The sequence below is a fragment of the Schistocerca cancellata genome, chromosome 9, assembly GCF_023864275.1.
Source record: "Schistocerca cancellata isolate TAMUIC-IGC-003103 chromosome 9, iqSchCanc2.1, whole genome shotgun sequence".
NCBI classification, from domain to species: Eukaryota; Metazoa; Arthropoda; class Insecta; order Orthoptera; family Acrididae; genus Schistocerca; species Schistocerca cancellata.
Window position 1 is genome coordinate 282,224,711 of NC_064634.1, and position 20,737 is coordinate 282,245,447.

General features: G+C 44.4%; 1 protein-coding gene across 1 annotated transcript in view; it reads right to left on the reverse strand.

The window, feature by feature from the left end:
- Positions 1-20,737, reverse strand: part of LOC126100147 (LIM domain kinase 1) — a 158,207-nt gene that overhangs the window by 48,719 nt on the left and 88,751 nt on the right. The window contains exons 8-9 of the mRNA XM_049910689.1: positions 15,160-15,374; positions 3,994-4,225 (exon numbers count right to left, since the gene is read on the reverse strand). Of these exons, the coding sequence (XP_049766646.1) occupies positions 3,994-4,225; positions 15,160-15,374 (447 nt within the window). The remainder of the gene's footprint in view (positions 1-3,993; positions 4,226-15,159; positions 15,375-20,737) is intronic.

Here is a 20,737-nt window from a genome sequence, read left to right on the forward strand (position 1 = left end):
AGATTTTTGATGTGCACCAACATGTACGCTGCATATTTCCGAATTACGAAAGTGGAAATTCGAATTCCACCAAACACCGCATGTTACTTTCCGAACCATTGTAATCGTGAATGCGATGCGCTTTTGTAAGCCAGCCATAGCTCATGTCACGAGATCCTGCCAGGCGATGACAGCCGATATTCACACCACAGGACACGTGATTTAGTCAGGTAATAGCAACACCACTGCTCCATAGCGCTGATACAGAAACAGGAAAAGTTAATGTTTTAAATTAATATACACAGTGTTGCTACAAGAAAAGAAAAGCTTTCATATATAACATTGGTCTCTAAGGTTAATAAGCTGTAAGAGAAGCTAAACTTTAACATATAATGTTGATCTTTTTTGTGCGTGTTACACTTTAAGATGTATCACACAAATGTGCCAGTAAAATTTTTAGCCGAGTCCAGTGACTCATACTCAAAGTTTTCCACAAATAAATTAGCTACAGCAGAGGAGAGAGAGCTTCCCGTAGCACTACATCAATTTGGTCATAATAACGACATGAACGATCTTCTGGGCTCGAAATACTTCTAAATGGCTAGTCATCAAACGCTCTGTGATTTAAGAAATTCATCGTACATTCTCGCACATAGTTCAACTTGGGTAAAAGGAAATTTACTTTGAAAGTAACGCTTTTCAAACCACCATTCACAATATTTTCCCGCAAGAGCACATTCGTATGTCCAGATTCCCAATGAAGTAGTCCTCGACCTGACATTAAGCTTTTCAGTTGGGTTTCGGGATGTAAATTTTCTTGGAGTACCAGTACTGTATTAACTCATTTTTGATTCTTTATTATGACATAATGCCATATGTGCTAGAAGATGAAAATGAGCAATTGAAATGCAGCGAGCAGTTGAAATTAGCCAACAGTGTAGAACTAAACACTTAGTTTCAAACACATTGACTGCCTCAGCGTAAAAGATTAATAAAAATCAAATTTATTTAGCAAACCGAAAAAAAATAACTTCATTGTTCTACAAGGCGATTAATGCATGTCTGTCAGAAAAGTGGAAATAAAATAAAATAAAATCTGAAACTAATAACGTATATTAACCTTCCGTAATTATGTGAATGTATTTTAATTCACTTGATAGCTACCGGTCACAGAAATCCATTTTGTTTTCATTTGACGTGAGAGCAGTAAACGTAGAAGAAACAGCAAAACCACTAAATGTAAACACAGGTCACGTGGAGACTACACACTTCCCCACTATAACTCTGACTGCTCTGCGCATCAGCCTCGGATTTACGATATTTCCGAACTGAAGCAATACTAAGATAGTGCCCCCCCCCCCCCCCCCCCTCTCCCTCCCAGCTCAGCTTCCTCCATCGAGCGTTTGAGATATGGCATCAAAAATTTGAAAAATATTGAATTTTCAAAAATACGTTCATTTTGTAGCGCACATCTTTCTGAAGAGTCTGATACATAAAACATATATGTTTGAGGAAATTTTAGACATGTTATTTGGTCTTAGTGTACCAGAGTGCAGTGCCACCCCACTTCTCACAGCATTCTCCTATCGCACGTCAGTGTACTTAAAAAAAAAAAAAAAAAAAAAAAAAAAAAAAAACCTTGCAATTAATACTGGACAGTATTATTTGCAATCGGGAGAACAAGAACTCTTCAGAAAATTTGCACTCTTTATTGCCTGTTAGCTAATAACTTTCTGTTTTGGGTGACTAAAAATTAAATATAGGATACATAAAATAAGTAAAATGAGACAAGCAATACAGTACCCATTTCTTCAATCCTTAGCTTCTAGCATTGTTTTCTCTCTAAACTTGCTACAGCTTTACATGGCGTCCTTTCCTTTCTGCAAAAGAATCTATTACCTCATTAAAGTTCCACAAACGTTTTGCTACATGAAAAATCGAAATATCGCTATCTAATACTGCGTGAGCTGTTAATACGAATAGTACCCTAGGCTGGTGTGGTTCTCGATCTAATTACGTCTATTTTGTCACTGTACGCTAGATAAAACAAAATATTCCTTTCTAACACTGCAAAAATTGTAACACACACCAAGTAAATGAGATTGTTTTGGCACCAATGGTCATTTTTATAATACGACAGAATACAATTCACGAAGGCCAACATAAAGTGCCTATTAGGCCTACTAGAAGCAAAAAGTTTTATGTTAGAAAATAGTTTCACATTTCATTCATACGCTCAAGTTTCTCGAGTATGAGATCGAAAAGTAGTTGTTTGAGATTTTGATATAAATTTGGAATCTTCATATTCTTCCCTAATTCGTGTGGTGTCCCCATTTCTTTTCCTTCCTCTCTCTAACAAACAATCTTGTCATGACTAATTCTGGAACTATTCCTGCCTTTGTCAATACTTATTCGCCGGTTAACTGCAATAACCCTGCCAGAATCACCGGTTTAGTTATACCTGATTATTCTCCAATTAGGCGTTGTTATGTTTGTACAAACCATTTTCCACACTACTTCCAGAATAGAACCCAAGCAGCTGCTAGACGGGGACTGTACAACTGGCTCTTACTACTGTAGCGATCTGGCCAATTTCATTTTCCTGGATACACCGAGAAGATAATACGTAATCTTTCTTACCTGCTAGTCCTGTTAGTCGTATATTTCCACTCTGGTAGCCTGAATCTATGGATTTCCCTAGTAATTATAACAACGCTGATCATTCACAAACCCAATCAACAACATAGCCAGACAGCGATTGGCGTTAATTTGCTCGGCTTTACTCCACTCCGCTTGTATAGCCCGGTCCCCTTTTGCCTGCAGGAAAGTTTATTTCAAGATGCGACGAGGATTCCCCTGACAGAGACACCACGTACACTATGCACACATTCAATTTTTTTTTTTTTAAGTAGTGGACCAAACTGCTGATGTCATCGGTCCCTAGCTTACACACAAACTAATCTAACTTTAACTTATGCTAAGGACAACACATACACCCATGCCCGAGGGAGGATTTGAACCTTCGACGGGGGGGAGCCGCGTGAACCTTCACAAGTCGCCTCAGACAGTGCGGCTACCCCGTGCGTCTTATGATTCATTCAGAAATCAACTTACAGAGTGTGTTCAAAAACCAACAGGGATGCGCATCAAAATCATGAGTAATTGATAGACCAACGTGCGCTGGATGCTAGGCGCTTTCGAAACAAGGTTTTTTCTGCTCAGGAATATGAATTTGGCGCATCCCCCACCCACCCTCATATATCCTGGCCCGCTGCGCATGCGTGAATCTGGCAACTTGGGCACGGCAGTAAAATTTTTCCCTGTTGCATCTAGCTGCTTGCTGCGACTGCTTACACAGCCAACAGCCCCATTTCTGTATCCAGATACGAGAGAAGGTACTATTCATACGCCACTCGACTGCACATGCGCATGAGCCCACTCGTTAACTGCTAAAACGAATCTAATGTAAACAGTTGTGACGTCACGCTCATCGGAAGCAATTTGTTGTTATGAAGCATTGCACAGTCTTCCTAAAGCTTTTGACACATTTTGCTGTTGGCAAACGCTTGAATGAGCACTGGGTTTAGCAGTTGTATATGGCACATTTCCTTCACAATTTATGTTTTATTTTCGTTTCTTTTCTCTTTCACGTTTTATTGTTGCAGTATTATTCTGCAGTAGCGGGATACAGTCGTATCCTTTGTTAGAGTATTGATTCTTACCAGTCAAAATTACAAAAATTTGAAAAATAAAACAACGAAAAATTCCCGGGATTTTCCCGGTTTTCTCCCAGGTGAAAAAATTCCCCGGTTTTTCCCGGATCTCCCGGTTGTCCCGGGTCGTATACACCCTGCTTTTCATATTGTTATTATACCATTGGTTACTCTTTTGTTTTTAAATTATCAGGGGCATTTTGCAAGTAAAATACTAAACTAGTATCCCTTTGTACACATTATTGCCATGCAGAGCTAAACTTACCCAAAGTATTTCTTACAAATGAATATTCAAGTTTACCTCTTTGAGAAAATTCTTCTGTGCATCTTCATCCACTCTGTACAATTCTTTCAGTACCATGACTTCATTTGTTGCACGGTGGGTAACTTTGTACACTTGGCCAAAGAATCCTTTCCCCAATAATTCACCCTTCACTAAGTCAGAGGCACGGAAAATGCGCTGACTTTTGGGTTCCACACGAAATGATCGAGTTCGTGACAGATCACAGCTTTCACGGCCAGACGGTGGTGAACTGCTGAATATGTAAAAACAGTATACAATGAAAAATATGTAAGCCATTTTGAGGTAAAGAGCTTAAATCATTAGACCTATTCTATTGTAGGAACTGGAAACCTGATTACAGAATGTAAAGCTACTATATGATTTATATAAAGAAATGACAATACTGTCCACTCTGTAGTCCATGTTGTTTTTCTGATCAATCACAAGGTTGAACTGATGCAGTTCACTCTTGCAGCTTGCCATTTACCACCTTTTCTAACTATAGCATCCAACACAATCTATGAGGGTAATCCCAAAAGTAAGGTCTCCCATTTTTTTTATATGTACATAGACCTGTTTATTTCTACAATGGTTTACATCAGTTTACAGCTTGAACATTCAGCTATTTTTCAACATAATCACTATTTCTGTCGATGCATTTTTGTAAACGCTGTGGCAGTTTTTGCGTGCCCATGCCATACCAGCTCGCCGCCAAGCTGTTCAGAAAGTTATGAACATCTCCTTTCACCTCATCATCAGAGTTGAATCGCTGGGACAACAATTGACACTGACAGGTACTGTGAGACTCTCAAAAAACTCAAACGGCAATTCAGAACCGAAGAAGAGGTATGTTGAGCAAGGGCGTACACATTCTCCATGACAACGCTCACCCACACATCGCTTGGCAAACCGTTGATCTCCTGCAACAGTTTATGTTCCACTGAATAAGGAGACTTTTCAACAAACAATGTGTGTTTCTAATGGCATACAGACAACTGCAGACTGTTTTCACAATCATTCAAACACTTGGCTGTTAGAACATACTGCACTGACAATCTGTGCTCCAACTCTGTATTGTAGTCTCCCTCTACATTCTTCTCCCATACACTTTCTTCGACTACTAATTTGACTATCCCTTTGTGCTTCAGGATATGTCCTATCTTCTTTTAGTCAAGGTGAGCCATAGTTTTGTCACTCCCCAATTTGATTCAGTCTCTCCTCATTAGTTATTCAATTTATCCATCTCATCTTCAACATTCTTCTGCAGTGCCACATTTTAAAAATGTCCACTCTTTTCCTTTCCGAGCTGTTTATCGACAATGTTTCAATTCACACAGCAGACAAATACCTTCAAGAAAAACTTTCAAATAACAGCAACACTCTTCTACTACCTTCAGTTTCACTTTCTAATCTAAGTTTCTCAGAATTAACTGATTTAACTTGACTACATTTTACACCCTCATTTCACTTTAATGACGGAAGCTGAAGAAATGAGAATTAAAATTTGTGCCATGGCTGGGACTTGAACCTAGGGGTGTCTGTGTTCTTGACAGATATGCTAACCATTACAGCACCACAGCAATATAGCTAACACAGCTGTATAGACTACACTAGTCCAATTCCCTCCCTAACACAAACTTCAATCTACATATGCAGCTTATTTTCCCCTTCTTAGATAGTCACTATCGCCAAGGCTGTCCAGTATTCCCAACTGAAAATAGGCATCAGGGACATATTTTTGAAAAATAATTGCCCCCAGTCAATATTTCCACCAATTCCCCTGGCCTAGGAATTTGATATAGATTGACATTTTCATGAGTATTAACCAACTTATTCTAAATTACAACTACCTCTCCGGGGACCACCACCTTGAAGTAGCACTGTCCGTGTGGGTGGGGAGGCTTGTGTGTTCGTATGAAGCTGAGGGAGGCTTGTGTGTTCGTCTGAAGCTGAGGGCAATGCTAGCTATGAGAACCTACAGTTGGTAAGGTCTTGTCATCTCACATCCATTCCTTGTGCTTTCCCAACTCCTCAATAGCCAACCCAAGGTGTGATGCAATCCATGCCGAGGGGTCCATGGCACATGAGAAGATGTGTCATGAACAGAGCCTCAGGGATACCGGAGGACCTCCCTGAGTAATTTCCCTTGCACTGTGTGGGGTTTCTGTGGTGTGGACTGATTAGATCCCCAACTCTTGTGGGACCAAAATGGACACACAAGAAAACAGCAAAACTGAGGGGCAAGTTGAGACCTCATGACACCCAAACATCGGGGCTGGAATCAATGGAAAACATCCCCTCAGCTGAACAGGGGAACAGACCTGTTCAAGAAGTGGCAATGGTTACTAAGAAGTTGGACCAGATTAAGATCAAAGACTTGTCTCGGGCTCAGAGGAGGAAACCTCTTGGAGAACAAAAACTAAAAAAGGAAAGAAAAGAGTGGCTTCCTAAACAAAAGTGGAGGGAACTAAAAGGGCTTGAGCCCAAGGCCTCCAAGGAAAGACTGTCCCAGGGTGAACGGGGTGTACAAACCCCTTCTACATCGGGGGCAGGCAGTAAGAGAACATGGGAGGGATCTAAGATCCCACTTCTCAAGATAAGCATATCCAGAAAAAGCCGAGGCAAGAAATGGGGAAACAGACATATTGTGTATTGAACCGGGAACCTAGAAATGACAGAAAGGCTTCATCCCGCCATAGCCCTCAGTGGTACACAACCCCACAACAGGCCACAGCAGTCCACCCACTCCACACCAATCTAGAGTTATTGTGCGGTTCAACCTCTAATACTGCAGTCTCAGTTTTTAGGTTGGTGGTAATCCAGCAAGGCTATCCACTGGTCAGCAGTAGTGGTTCATGCAGATGGCTCTTTTTTTTTGGGGGGGGGGGGGGGTGCTGGTCCAGGACCCATATTCAGGAGAGAGTATCTGTACCACGGTGCTCTTACCTTTGTGAGGGGGTGGGTACAGTGGAATGGCTTAAGGAAAAGGTGCCCCTAATATCACTGTGGGAGGATTTGAAGCTCTTCAAGACCACAAAAACAATCGGGGTGCCAAAACTCCTTAAGAATACCTCTCCAGAGACTCTGATTGAGAAAATAGGGTCTCAAAACCCCAAAAGTCTTAACAGAGGATTGGAATGTAATCAACCAGAGGGTTGCATCAAACGGCAAAACCCTTGTGGTGGAAGTCGGAAAGAAGTCCCTGAAGACAGTGCAGGAACAGAACCTGAGACTATTCTTGGGGTTCTCGCAAGTTGCTGTCGGGTAATCAAAGACACCAGAAGTGACAATGGTGGCAAGATGGAGACTGAATGTGCTGCGGATAAATATGCAACACAGTGAGGGGGCCACTGCTGCCCAGAGTAGTCTTCTGGAAAGACGAGAACTGGATGTGGCCCTGATTCAGGAACCCTATTTATATAAAGCGGGTGTATTGGGCCTTGGTGACACTGGAGGTAAGCTGGATTATGCTAGAAATATAAGAAACTCCAGAATGTGCATTTATGTAAAAAATGGAATCCCCTCATGTCAATGGTGGACTTTTGTTCTAGGGACTTAATGACCATCAGGATGCAGCAACATGAGGAAGGTATCACGAGAGAGTTTGTAATGGCTTCAACATACCTTCCTTACGAAGACAGTGCTCCTGCTCCTCCTCCTTCTCTTCCTCCTCCTCCTCCTCCTCAGGAGGTGAGGAGATTGACGGAAAACTGTGCACAACAGGGTGACAAACTGTTGGTTGGATGTGATGCTAATGCCCACAACTTAATGTGGGGCAGCAACAACACTGACAGTAGAAGTGAGAAATTCCCCGAATTTCTTCTAGCTAATAACTTAGAGATCCTCAATGGGGGTAAGGAATCTGCTTTTAGAAATGTAAGAGGGGAAGAGGTAATTGGCATAACCTATGGTTCCACTTTGATGGTTAGTTATGTCAAACAATGGCATGAGGCTTCAGAGTCATCCTCATTAGGCCACATGTACACTCCTGGAAATGGAAAAAAGAACACATTGACACCGGTGTGTCAGACCCACCATACTTGCTCCGGACACTGCGAGAGGGCTGTACAAGCAATGATCACACGCACGGCACAGCGGACACACCAGGAACCGCGGTGTTGGCCGTCGAATGGCGCTAGCTGCGCAGCATTTGTGCACCGCCGCTGTCAGTGTCAGCCAGTTTGCCGTGGCATACGGAGCTCCATCGCAGTCTTTAGCACTGGTAGCATGCCGCGACAGCGTGGACGTGAACCGTATGTGCAGTTGACGGACTTTGAGCGAGGGCGTATAGTGGGCATGCGGGAGGCCGGGTGGACGTACCGCCGAATTGCTCAACACGTGGGGCGTGAGGTCTCCACAGTACATCGATGTTGTCGCCAGTGGTCGGCGGAAGGTGCACGTGCCTGTCGACCTGGGACCGGACCGCAGCGACGCACGGATGCACGCCAAGACCGTAGGATCCTACGCAGTGCTGTAGGGGACCGCACCGCCACTTCCCAGCAAATTAGGGACACTGTTGCTCCTGGGGCATCGACGAGGACCATTCGCAACCGTCTCCATGAAGCTGGGCTACGGTCCCGCACACCGTTAGGCCGTCTGCCGCTCACGCCCCAACATCGTGCAGCCCGCCTCCAGTGGTGTCGCGACAGGCGTGAATGGAGGGACGAATGGAGACGTGTCGTCTTCAGCGATGAGAGTCGCTTCTGCCTTGGTGCCAATTATGGTCGTATGCGTGTTTGGCGCCGTGCAGGTGAGCGCCACAATCAGGACTGCATACGACCGAGGCACACAGGGCCAACACCCGGCATCATGGTGTGGGGAGCGATCTCCTACACTGGCCGTACACCACTGGTGATCGTCGAGGGGACACTGAATAGTGCACGGTACATCCAAACCGTCATCGAACCCATCGTTCTACCATTCCTAGACCGGCAAGGGAACTTGCTGTTCCAACAGGACAATGCACGTCCGCATGTATCCCGTGCCACCCAACGTGCTCTAGAAGGTGTAAGTCAACTACCCTGGCCAGCAAGATCTCCGGATCTGTCCCCCATTGAGCATGTTTGGGACTGGATGAAGCGGCGTCTCACGCGGTCTGCACGTCCAGCACGAACGCTGGTCCAACTGAGGCGCCAGGTGGAAATGGCATGGCAAGCCGTTCCACAGGACTACATCCAGCATCTTTACAATCGTCTCCATGGGAGAATAGCAGCCTGCATTGCTGCGAAAGTTGGATATACGCTGTACTAGTGCCGACATTGTGCATGCTCTGTTGCCTGTGTCTATGTGCCTGTGGTTCTGTCAGTGTGATCATGTGATGTATCTGACCCCAGGACTGTGTCAATAAAGTTTCCCCTTCCTGGGACAATGAATTCACGGTGTTCTTATTTCAATTTCCAGGAGTGTATATTAAGTTCGAGGTTGAAATGGGCCTTAGAATCCCAGGAAAACTGACTGGGAGGCATATAGGAGGGACCTCCATTCAAGCCTATCGGAAGTCAGTACTTCGATAAGGAAAACAGTAGAGTTTGAGGAGGTAGCAGAGGCACTGCCATGGTGACCTCATACCATGACAACTGCTCTATCACCAAGAAGTGCACGAATAGAAATTTATCTTGGTGGAACAACAACCTGGAATCACAGAGGAAACAGATATGGAGACTGTTTAACCTTGCAAGATGGAAAGGCCAATGGGCAGAATATAAGGAGGCTCTTGTCGAATACAATCTTGTAATTAAGCAAGCAAAGCAGGCACCCTGAAAGGTATTCTGTGAAAAGGTAGAGGGTACAGCTGTTCAGGCCAGACTTCACAAAATCCTCACTAGGATACCAACTAATTCCAGAGGAACTTTAAGGAAAGAGGATGGGAGTATACAAGGACAGCACATGAAACACTGGAGCTACTCCTTAAGACATTTTCCTCAATGTACTCAGAGACAACATAGACCAGGATGAGATCCCTGTGCGATATCGGTTTTCAGGTATTTGAAGGGAGAACTGGGAATCTGCTAGAGAATGTGTTGGCCACAATAAAATCCAATGGGCGGGAACATTCCAACTGTTCAAGGTACCTGGCCCAGACCGAACTTTCCCAGCGCTCCTGCAACCAGCAGGAGCAAACTTTAATAAGATTCCTATGCAGGTTACTTAGGGTTAACCTAGCAGCAGGGATCATTCTTAATGTCTGGAGGGCAGTGAAGTTTGTCTTCATTCCAAAGCCAGGGAGAATTGATCATACCAAGACCACAGATGTGAGACCAGCCAGTCTGACCTCCTTTAAGAAAAACTGATCAGCGTGCATGTTAGGGAGAGGAGGTTAACTAGGGTCCCTCTACACATAAACCAACATGCATACCAACCAGGAAAATCATGTGAAACTGCATTCCACCACTTGTTGGGAAGGTGGAGAAAGCACACTTTCAGGAAATAGCCCTCTGCATCTTCTTGGAACTTCAAATCCATGGTTAAGGCAGCAAAGGTGCATGGCATGGAGACCAACATTTGCAGGTGGATTAGAGCCATGCAGCCATGGGTTAGTGGTAGAAAGGTAAGAACCACCATGATGCAAGAAAAAACAGTAATCAACACCTCCAGAGGCTGTCCACAAGAACGGGTCCTGTCCCCTCTACTCTGGAACCTTGTGGTAAATGATCTCATCGTAGAATAAAACTCTAGACAGTCCAAGGATATGCAGATCATCTTGTCATAATAATACGTGGGAAATTTTCAACGAAGTCAGAGCTATAGCACAAGGAGAATTGAACATTATGCAAAATTTGCGCAGGAAACAGGATCTAAGGGTCAGTTCTAAGAACACTGTTGCAGTAACAGTTACAAGGAAGCAGATCCAACACACATATTGCAATCACAAGCTTCTCTGTGAAACTCTACCAGTGAAGGGATAGTGAAATATCTAGGGGTAACCCTGGATGAGAAACTATCGTGGACCCCTCAGATAAGGAGCACCCGTTCCACGGAGAAAGGAGAACTGTTTTTATTGGTTAAAAGGAAAGAGGGAAGCTTTGGCAAAGTTTTCACTTTCTTGCATTGAAAGGGGCTTAGAGAGGATTGCAGGTACATTAAAATCTGTTAATTGGTTGCAAAATGGGACACTGTTGGTGGAACTCTCAAGTTCCCAACAAGTGACAAACCGCAGAAAGCCAAAAGCCATGGGGAACGAGCTATTGAGACTGCTCCATACCACATTAAACAACAATAAGGGTGTTGTGACATTCAGGGACCTGGTGGACAGAACTGAAAGCTGAGTGGGCCCAAGAAGGCACTGTAGATGTGCAAAATGTTATGCAATGGGTGGAAGGCAGTTTGATTAAATCTGATGTGCTCAACTTCACTTTTAATAGCACAAAACTCCCAGAACATATTAAGGCAAGTTTTCTTCACTTTATCATGTGGTACCAAGCAAGGTGGTGCAGTGGTTAGCACACTGGACTCGCATACAGGAAGACGATGGTTTAAACCCACATCGGGCCATCCTGATTTAAGATTTCCATGATTTTCCTAAATCGCTTTAGGCAAATGCCGGGATGGTTCCTTTGAAAGGGCATGGCCGACTTCCTTCCGTGTCCTTCCCTAATCCGATGGGAGTGATGACCTCACTGTTTCAACCCTTCCCCCAAATCAACAAACCTTACCATGTGGCCCTATGTCCCCAACCCAATATGCTGTTTTAAATGCCAGTGCTTTGGCCACACCACTATTGCATGTAAGGGAGAAGCCACCTGTGGCAATTGTGGTAAGGCTGCCCATGAAGGAGTCATATGTTCATCTCCTACAAAATGTGTGAATTGCTGTAAGGCTCACCCTGTCTAGAGAAGGGACTGCTGTGTCTTCCTTGAATGGTCGATAATCCCCAAGAGTATGCACTGGATCTACACCACGGTAGTAAGACCTATGATCACTTATTAGACTATAATATGGTGGAAAAATGTAGAACAGCGGGTAGCTGCTAAGAAGCTTGCTAAGGTGCGAAGATTGGCCTGCTTAGCCATTACAGGCGAATTAGCAGTACACCCACTGCTGGGATAAATAAATGTTGTGTGACAAGGGCCTCCCGTAAGGTAGACCGTTCGCTGGGTGCAAGTCTTTCGATTTGACGCCACTTGGGTGACTTGCGTATCAATGGGGATGAAATGATGATGATTAGGACAACACAACAACCAGTCCCTGAGGGGAGAAAATCTCCAACCCAGCAGGGAATCGAACCCGGGCCCTTAGGATTGACATTCTGTCGCGCTGACCTCTCAGCTACCGGGGCCGGACACTGCTGGGATGGGAACCATGCTGGACATGTCCCCATTACACCTGTGGGTAAAGATGGTGGCAGCAGCTGAAGCAGACAGGTTAAAGACTGGCAAAACCTGGAACTCACTGGGGTATTCCTGACCTCACACTAAAATACTGAGTGAGGTAGACATAGGTATGGTTGGGGAAATGCCAGCCGACTATATAACAACTCCCAGCTGCTACAACAAGTCTTTCAATGTAGTAATTACAAGTAGAGAGTTCTGGGAGAACAAATTTCGACATCGTACTTGGGACGTAGTTTGGGTCACTGATTGGAAAACAGACCAAGGTGCTGGGGTCGGGGTATACGGTCGGGGTATACAGAGTGCAGCCAAGACTGGAGAGTGCAATCTCTGTAGAGGAGATGGCCATAGTGTTTCAAGCAGAAATATCTGCTACCAGGGTGTGCGTGGAGGAGAATTTGCAGAAGTCTTACAGAGGTCGTAGCATTTTCATTTATTCAGGCAACCAAGCAGCCCTGAAAGCACTGGTGTCCTCTGCAACAAGATCAAAGATCGTAGCAGAATGCCACAAAGTCCTTGAGGAGCTAGGGGAAAGCAATAGGGTAAACCTATTGTGGGTCCCCGGTCACACAGGGATTAGTGGTAATGAGCAAGCTGATACATTGGGCAGGATAGGGGTGATGACACCATTTATTGGACCGTAACCTGTCCTGACAATCACCAAGGTGATAATCTAAATAAAACTATGAGACTGGAAAAGGAGACAGCATGTAGAATATTGGGCTAAGGTCAAAAAGCAAAAACATGGCAAGGTATTGATGCTGAAGCCATGTTTTAAGAGAAGTCTCTCAATCCTGGGCTTGAACAGGAGAGAAATGAAACTCATGGTTGACTATTGACAGGCCATGGGAATTTCAAAGAACACCTACACACAATGGGGATAATAGGAGAATACCCCATGTAGGATGTGTGGTGTGGGTGAGGAAACTGCGTCACATTTGATTTTCGAATGCGAGGCATTGGAGATTAAAAGACACAGAATATTCGGATCAACCAGAACTGAAGAACTTGTGTCTAGCAAAGCACTGGTAAAGGACCTCCTTGCACTGTTCAAGGGCATTGGTTGACTTTACTGGAGACACAGGTAACGATACCACACAATGAACTCTGTTTCGGTGCGAGCAGCAGCGGGTTTGACCAATGTTGTTTTTGCTTCCCTGGTAAAATCATATCAAATTGAACTACAACCATGGGTGTAGATCACTGCCTAGTCAATACTGGGGATGTAACTTCTATACTTGGCAACCTATCTAGTTCTGGTTGCACATAATTTTCAAAACTGAGGCACTGCCAATTGTTTCAATGATACACAGGCCTGGAACCCTATTGCACGACCCACTGTAGTTTCAAACAGAGCTGTGTGAACGAATCACAGTTAAAATAAGATTTACTTGGTCCTGAATTCTGAAATCAAGAAGTGTAGAAGGGTCTAAGCCAAAAATGTTAGTTTTTCATCCAGGAGTTGACTACTAGCAGGATTAGTTGCCGAGCTACATTTTTATACTTAACCTAGATTACAATGCGACAGTGCAACGATATCAAATAGTCAGTATATGTCATCACTATATAATAAGGGGATCTCAGCTATTAGGAACCAGTTTGCAGGTATGCGTCCTCTTCAATTAGAGACAAGGCCATGCCTGTGTCCACCTGGGAAGCCACTGTTGCTCCTCTACTATCTAGTTGCAACATGAGCCTCTGTATCACATCTGCTTCTGCTGCCAAGGTCACTGGCAAGTTAGTTTGCAGTGAGATAGCGGCCAATGCTGCTGCCACATGCCAGCCTTGACAGGCACTCGCTAGATGCCCCAGTTTGCAGCATGCAAAGCAGACGATGTCACAAAAAGGGCAGTGACACTGTTGATGCCACAAGCTGCAATCTACTTTTGTTCTGTTTTGTACAGTTTATTATGAGAAGACAGTAAGAGTTCGCACCAACGTTTTGGGTTTGTTACTTGACTTGCCTTGCCATGTTGCAATGGGGAACAAAACAATGTAAACAGACCTCCCAACTTTCATTTGACTCATCAAAGCACGTAAATAACAGAGGGCAAGATGAGGATAGTGCAGCTGCCGAATGTTGCTAATTTTTGCAGCAGTTTTTAACAACAATTACTCTTATAGCTCCTGGGTTCCCAATGCTGTTCATGCTGTTGCTGTTGCTGCTGCTGCTGCTGCTGGAGTTCCCTTTTTTTTCCAAGCTGTTGCTGCAGCTCCTGTTGATATTGCTGTTGCAACTGCAACTGCTGCTGCCACAACTTTAGAAACTCTGGATCCATGTTGCACTGGAACAGTGAGAAACTTTGAATCCCCACTTTTCTATCCTACTCTGCACAGGTAGAATACAGTTTATCATCACTCGCACTGGAGTAACAAGGAGAACAATGGAACAAAAGGGGGTCCCGAGGTTGACGACAATGGAGTTCACAAAGTGGATGGCTAACCAAACGCCACTCCAGAGTGTAGCAAAGTCATCATAAGCAAATACCAACAGCCGAGGGAGCAATCTTAATCAACAAAATACAGTCGAGGTCGATAGTCTACTGATCAATAGCGCATACTTAATGCTGAAGCAACAAGACTACTGACCAGTGTCAGGCCATAGCATTTACAGGTCGTATCACACCAGTGGGTGGCTCCAAGTGACATGCTTGCAGCTGTGCACAATGTTTCAATAATTTAACAAAGTAGTGCATTTTATAAACATCCTGCATATTTTATGATTTTTGTGCTTTCAGTGTTATTTTTCAGATTCAGGTACTTCGGTACCTCAATCCTCATTAAAAATGATGACACTGAACATTTATCCTCTATCTAAAATGTAAATTCAAAGTGTAAAAATACTTCTTTTGCTTACCCTTCAAGTAGTCTTGACATTGATGAGGATCGTTCCTTGCTACTGCTACTACCACTCCCCCGGCTACGCCGCAGTGCACGAGATCTGGATCCACTCATGTAACCCTCATCTTTACGTCTGTAAAGGCGTCCATCTGGAGGACGTGAAGAAGGTGGTGAGGCAGCTACACTTGGACGGCGTCGGCAAGAAGCATCTGGGTCATGTTCTATTGTCAGCTGTATGGACAACAATGTTAACTTTCAATTAAATGCCTAGTTTTCAAGTAAATAACACACCTCAAAATATAATGCAATTATTGCTTCATCGAATGCTTCTTGATTTTTCCTGTGTAAGTTATATCTCTACCAAAGCCAAAAGCTCCTTTACCATCCAAGCACCAGATCAGTTCTATTAACTGTGCTGCAGAAACAAGAAAATGGCTCATGGCTGGCCGACCACGAGAAAAAGGAAAATCCAGCCAATCTGTGACACAGTAAAACATCCACAACTAAAAGCATTAGAGTGGAGAACACAGAGGGACAAAGGACATGCACTAAAACGTAGATCAAATGATAAAACCCACCATCACGTATAAAACGTAAAACTAAATTAGCCGATGATGATGATGTTTGGTTTGTGGGGCGCTCAACTGCGTGGTTATCAGCGCCCGTACAATTACCCAGTCTTTGCTCAGTCCAATTTCGCCACTTTACTGGATGATGATGAAATGATGAGGACAACACAAACACCCAGTCATCTCGAGGCAGGTGAAAATCCCTGACCCCGCCGGGAATCGAACACGGGACCCCGTGCTCGGGAAGCGAGAACGCTACCGCGAGACCACGAGCGGCGGACAAATTAGCCGATGAGGCATCAGCTAAAATTAATGGCAACAAGTGTGGTAACTGAAGAGAGTGTTGCAGGGCAGCCAGAATAGGACAGCTAACCAAGATATGGGCCACTGTCAGACAGGCGCTGCACCAACACTGAGGTGGGTCATCACAGCACAGGAGGGAGCCATGTGTCACCTAAGCACGGCCAATAAAGAGCCGGCAGAGAACCACACAGTCCGTGCGAGAGGCCCGCATGGAGGACTGCCACACATTCATAGTCTCCTTAATGGCACGCAGTTTGTTGTGCATGCTGAGGTTGTGCCATTTCATCTCCCAAAGCCGCAAAACCTTGCGGCGTAATACTTAACGCAGGTCAGTCGCAGAGAAGCTGATCTCCGTGTGACAGGCAGGAATACCGACCTCAGGCCTATTCTAACACCCAGACCCGCAGGGGGTGAACCAGGGTAACGTTATGTCAAATTGTAAAGCCAAAAAGTGCAGCTTGTCCAGAAAATTTAAAATATTGTTCCCCATCATCAGCTCTGATTGGTTAAAGTTTTGACGAGCATGGTTAAAATTAACAAGTAATCCACTCTGGTGAGAGCCTAAAACCAGTTTTTGGCCCAAATTTCCAGCCTCCTAATGGTCAACTGTACCTGCTATATCATTGTAAAATCTGAGGAATAGGAGAAGATTGTGAAGTCATAAAAAAAAAAAACTTAACAGTGCTCCTGCATATGGGGAGGGATTCCACTGATAGTAAGTGGAAACAGCATCACACAAAGTATAGTGCACTAGGGACCTCATTATCTTGAACACAGCAGTCAGACATCAAAAGCACCAGTCCTCATGTAAGGATTGGATAAGAAGCAGCTGACATCCACATAGTCCCCCATTCATGAAGATGGCGAACAATCTTTTTACTCCAAGTGGTGTTTTACACCTCTTCAAGGTCAAAAAACACACTGACCAAAAGTTATAGTGTAAGGAGAACTCCTGTATCACCATCTCAAATAGAAGTAATATGTCAAGGGTGGAACAGTATCATCTGAAACCACACTGGAAGCAGCTATGGCGAACTGGTGATTTGAGGAGCCTCCAAAGTCTTATGGGCCATCTGGAACTAAGGAATTTGTCTGGATGATGCAGTGTCAGTAAAGGAGTGTTCAGTTAAGACCGGAACCATGTCTTTAAACATGCCAGCAAGAACATTTCCCACCAAGGCCATAAGGGGAGGTGTACCGCCTTTGCCTGTAATATGACTCGTTGTTTCCCAAATTTCCTGGAGTCCCATTCTTTTACCACTTGCCTTGCTTGGATTCTCACAAACCTGAAGGTACGAAGATTTCCCATAGTCTGACATGTTTGAATTTCCACAAAGCAACACATCCAGCTGACTGCCATCCAACATTCATCATTCCACCAGGAACAGGCCTTAGTATGAAGTGGCTGCTAGAATGGGGAATGGAATCAGCAGAAGCTCAGTGGATCACACAAGTGATGGGTCCATCACCTCCTGGACATATTCCTGTTGTTCAATTACACCCTGCTGACTGTATCTAAACCAATTTGCCCTTTGAAGCATCCATCTATTACTTTCCAAGTCAGCCGATGGATCACACCAGAGTGTGGTCACTGAGTCTGCAAGAGCTGTAGAGCAAAAGCAAAGGTCAATCATGGAAGATGATGTAGTTTTAGAAAAGTGTGTCATCTGACCAGAGTTCAAAAGGCACATACACTCGAAATGGATGAGGCACTCAATAATACGACACATGGGGAATACGGTAACTAAGGCCCACAGCACACTGTGTGCATTAATGTCACCCACATGAGAAATGGGTGGGAGAGTGTACAGAAGAGCTCTGTCAGCGCATCTGTACCCAACAGTTTGTGAGGTAGAAGATATAAAGAACACACAGTGAACTTTATGTGGGAACTTCCACTGCAACTGCTTGTGTGGCCATGGAAAGAGGGGCAGGAGAAGAGTGGAATATGTCATCTATGAAAACAGCCACTCCACCCTTAGCCCCATCTCCAACAGGACTGTCATTCCTGTAGGAGTGGTAGTCCTTTAATGCAAGTGTGTCAGTACCTTTACATGAATTTCTTGTAAGCAGATGCAGAATGGTTTTCCCGTGCCAGGACCTGCAATTCTTCCAAATGTGGTCAGTATCCATTTACATTCCACTGCAATGTAGACGTTCCTGTGAGAGCCATTGATTAGCAACGATTGGCCGCCTCCTCCTCCTCCTCCCCCTATCCCCTGATGCAGTGACTTGACTCACCTGAGATGTCAGGGTGAACATTAGACAATATCCAGCTCCCCGGTTCCTCCATGTGGATATGAATATCCTTGACAACACATCAGAAAGGGAGAGAATTCATCAATCCGGTAGCTAAGCAGCCACTATCTTCAATTTCAAATGACTTTTTGTGTAACTTTTCCGTACTTATGGGAGGCGATGGTTGCACGGGGGTAGAGAGACTGGCACTCTGATGATGTGCAGCGGTGTGTGACTGAGGTTTCAAGTCCACTGTTGACAACCTCCAAAAGGTATCACGATCAAGTTAAGCTTCTCCCCCCCCCCCCCCCCCCCCACAGGTACACTGAAAAGTGCATGTACTCTTACTTGAATCTGTTGTCTGTGTGTGTGGAAGCATCACTCCTAGCTCCTTAAGGGCCAATGCAAAAGAGGTGGCGAACACTGGAGGTTGCACAGCTCTGAAAGCTTTTTTAGTTCCACTTTTCAGTATGTGTGTCTTAACTTTCAGCCCCACGTCATTAATTCACACTTCCTGTTCAATAATCAGTGTTCCCTGGAGCAATTTATACATTTCAGAAGTAGTGTACAAGAATCACACAATTTATGTGCTGGGCCTCCAGAATTTCCACTTGTAGCCCTCCTGTCACACGCCATAGCGGTATGACAATCTTTGGCTTTTAAAACATTACATTGGGATGGAACAAACAGAGGAACCTTAAGCCAGATATAGCCTGCAAGAATACATCCAGGTAATTCCGGAATGTTGAAGATTAAAATAAATGATGATGTTTTTCCCCATGTGCCACTGACCCTCATATAGTTCTGCACTTCCGTGACACCCATTCTCCATGTAATTCCTCAGGTACATCTCCATTACAACAGAGCAGGTAACCACACCTTTCCAAAGTTACTGGCATTATGCAATTCAGCTGGAACAGGCTGGCCACCTAAGATCTTGCATCCCAGAAGCTTAAGTTTCAACTGGAAGTGTTTCATTACAAAATTTGTTAAGCACTGTTTGCGGACTCAGGAATACCCTCCAACCCATTATGGAAATAGGAAAGGAAGAGCTTTGCAAGTGTTCCCTCTGCTGATGAAAGTGTTACAACAGATTAGTATGCAGTTACAGTAATTCCGAGAGTTCTTTTCAAGTGAACAGACCATCCAAGCTCTCTCTGTTGGATGGGTGTAGGTACTGCCTGACAGTACACCAGTCCCATCAGGAATAGATTTGAGTTAAGCTGCTCCATAGAGATCCCACAAGCCACTACGGAAACAAATGTAGGCCCTGAGAAAGCCTTATACGATTGGATGGCAATAGGCACCCCGGAAGTTTCCCACGAAAGACTGTTTTACCTTACCAGCCATTCTCTCCATCAGCAAGCAGTGTATCTTTCTTTCTTTTCTCCCTCATGATGCAGGCAGTGAAGCCAAGGCCCACATTCTCCTAAAATTACTACATTCCACCGCCACATCTAATGACGGTCCCTGAAGTATGCCCAGAGTGTATGGGGGAAAAGATCTGGTGGTGCTGCAAGTCTTCAGCTCAGGAAACCTGGGCTCACCATGCCCGTAACCATCCACTGCTGGCAGAGTTCCCTGGTGATAGGAAACAACCCTGCCTTGCCAAAGTTGTGGGACACACTGTCAGGCCCCTCTGCTGAGGCCTGTCCGGCTGGGGTGGCCCTGTCAGTAGCTATGCTACCATCGGCATAGTTCTCACCATCACTGAGGCATGCAAACCCTTCCGCTCAGCATCCAGCACTGAAGGCACCTCAACAAGGCAGTACACCCCCCACCCCCACCCACCAACACCCATACCGAGACGGCCAACAGACAGGCGCCAGAACAAAATGCCACAGCTCACCTCCACTTAATCTACAGGAAGCACCATTCTGTTCCAGTTCCTCAAGCTGCATGCTATCATACTGTGGTGTCACTACGTACCCGAACTGAAAACACGTACTGCAAACAAATACAAAACTAATTATGTAACTTTTTTTTCACCTTTTTAATTCAAACTTTATGACTATGGATATGCAAGTTTTCTGTGTAAACAGACTGCAGCTGTTCTGGAAACTTTATCAAACATTAATAGGTTTAGAAAATGAAAAGATGTCGCTAATGTTACGTGGCCTATGTAAAGTGTTGACTGAATACCTTTTGACGTCTTATTAAAATCTTTAATATAAACAAATCCACATGAGACATACTTTCTTCTTCTTTACGTAGGAGATGACAATTTGCCTGTAAGAAATATACTATCCATTAGCAGAAATTAGTACATATATTCCACAGGACTTTATCCTCGGTCCCTTTTCTTTAAATCCACCATATTGAACCTCAGAGACTTACTCGTTACACTGATTACAACTTTGCTTAGCTCACAACACATCTTAGTTCTACACAATTAATGCCGGAATCACACGACTCAGCGTTGAACTTTTGCAGACTTTTTTTAATCCACATGAAATGTAACAGCTTGTGCTCGGTTTGAATAAG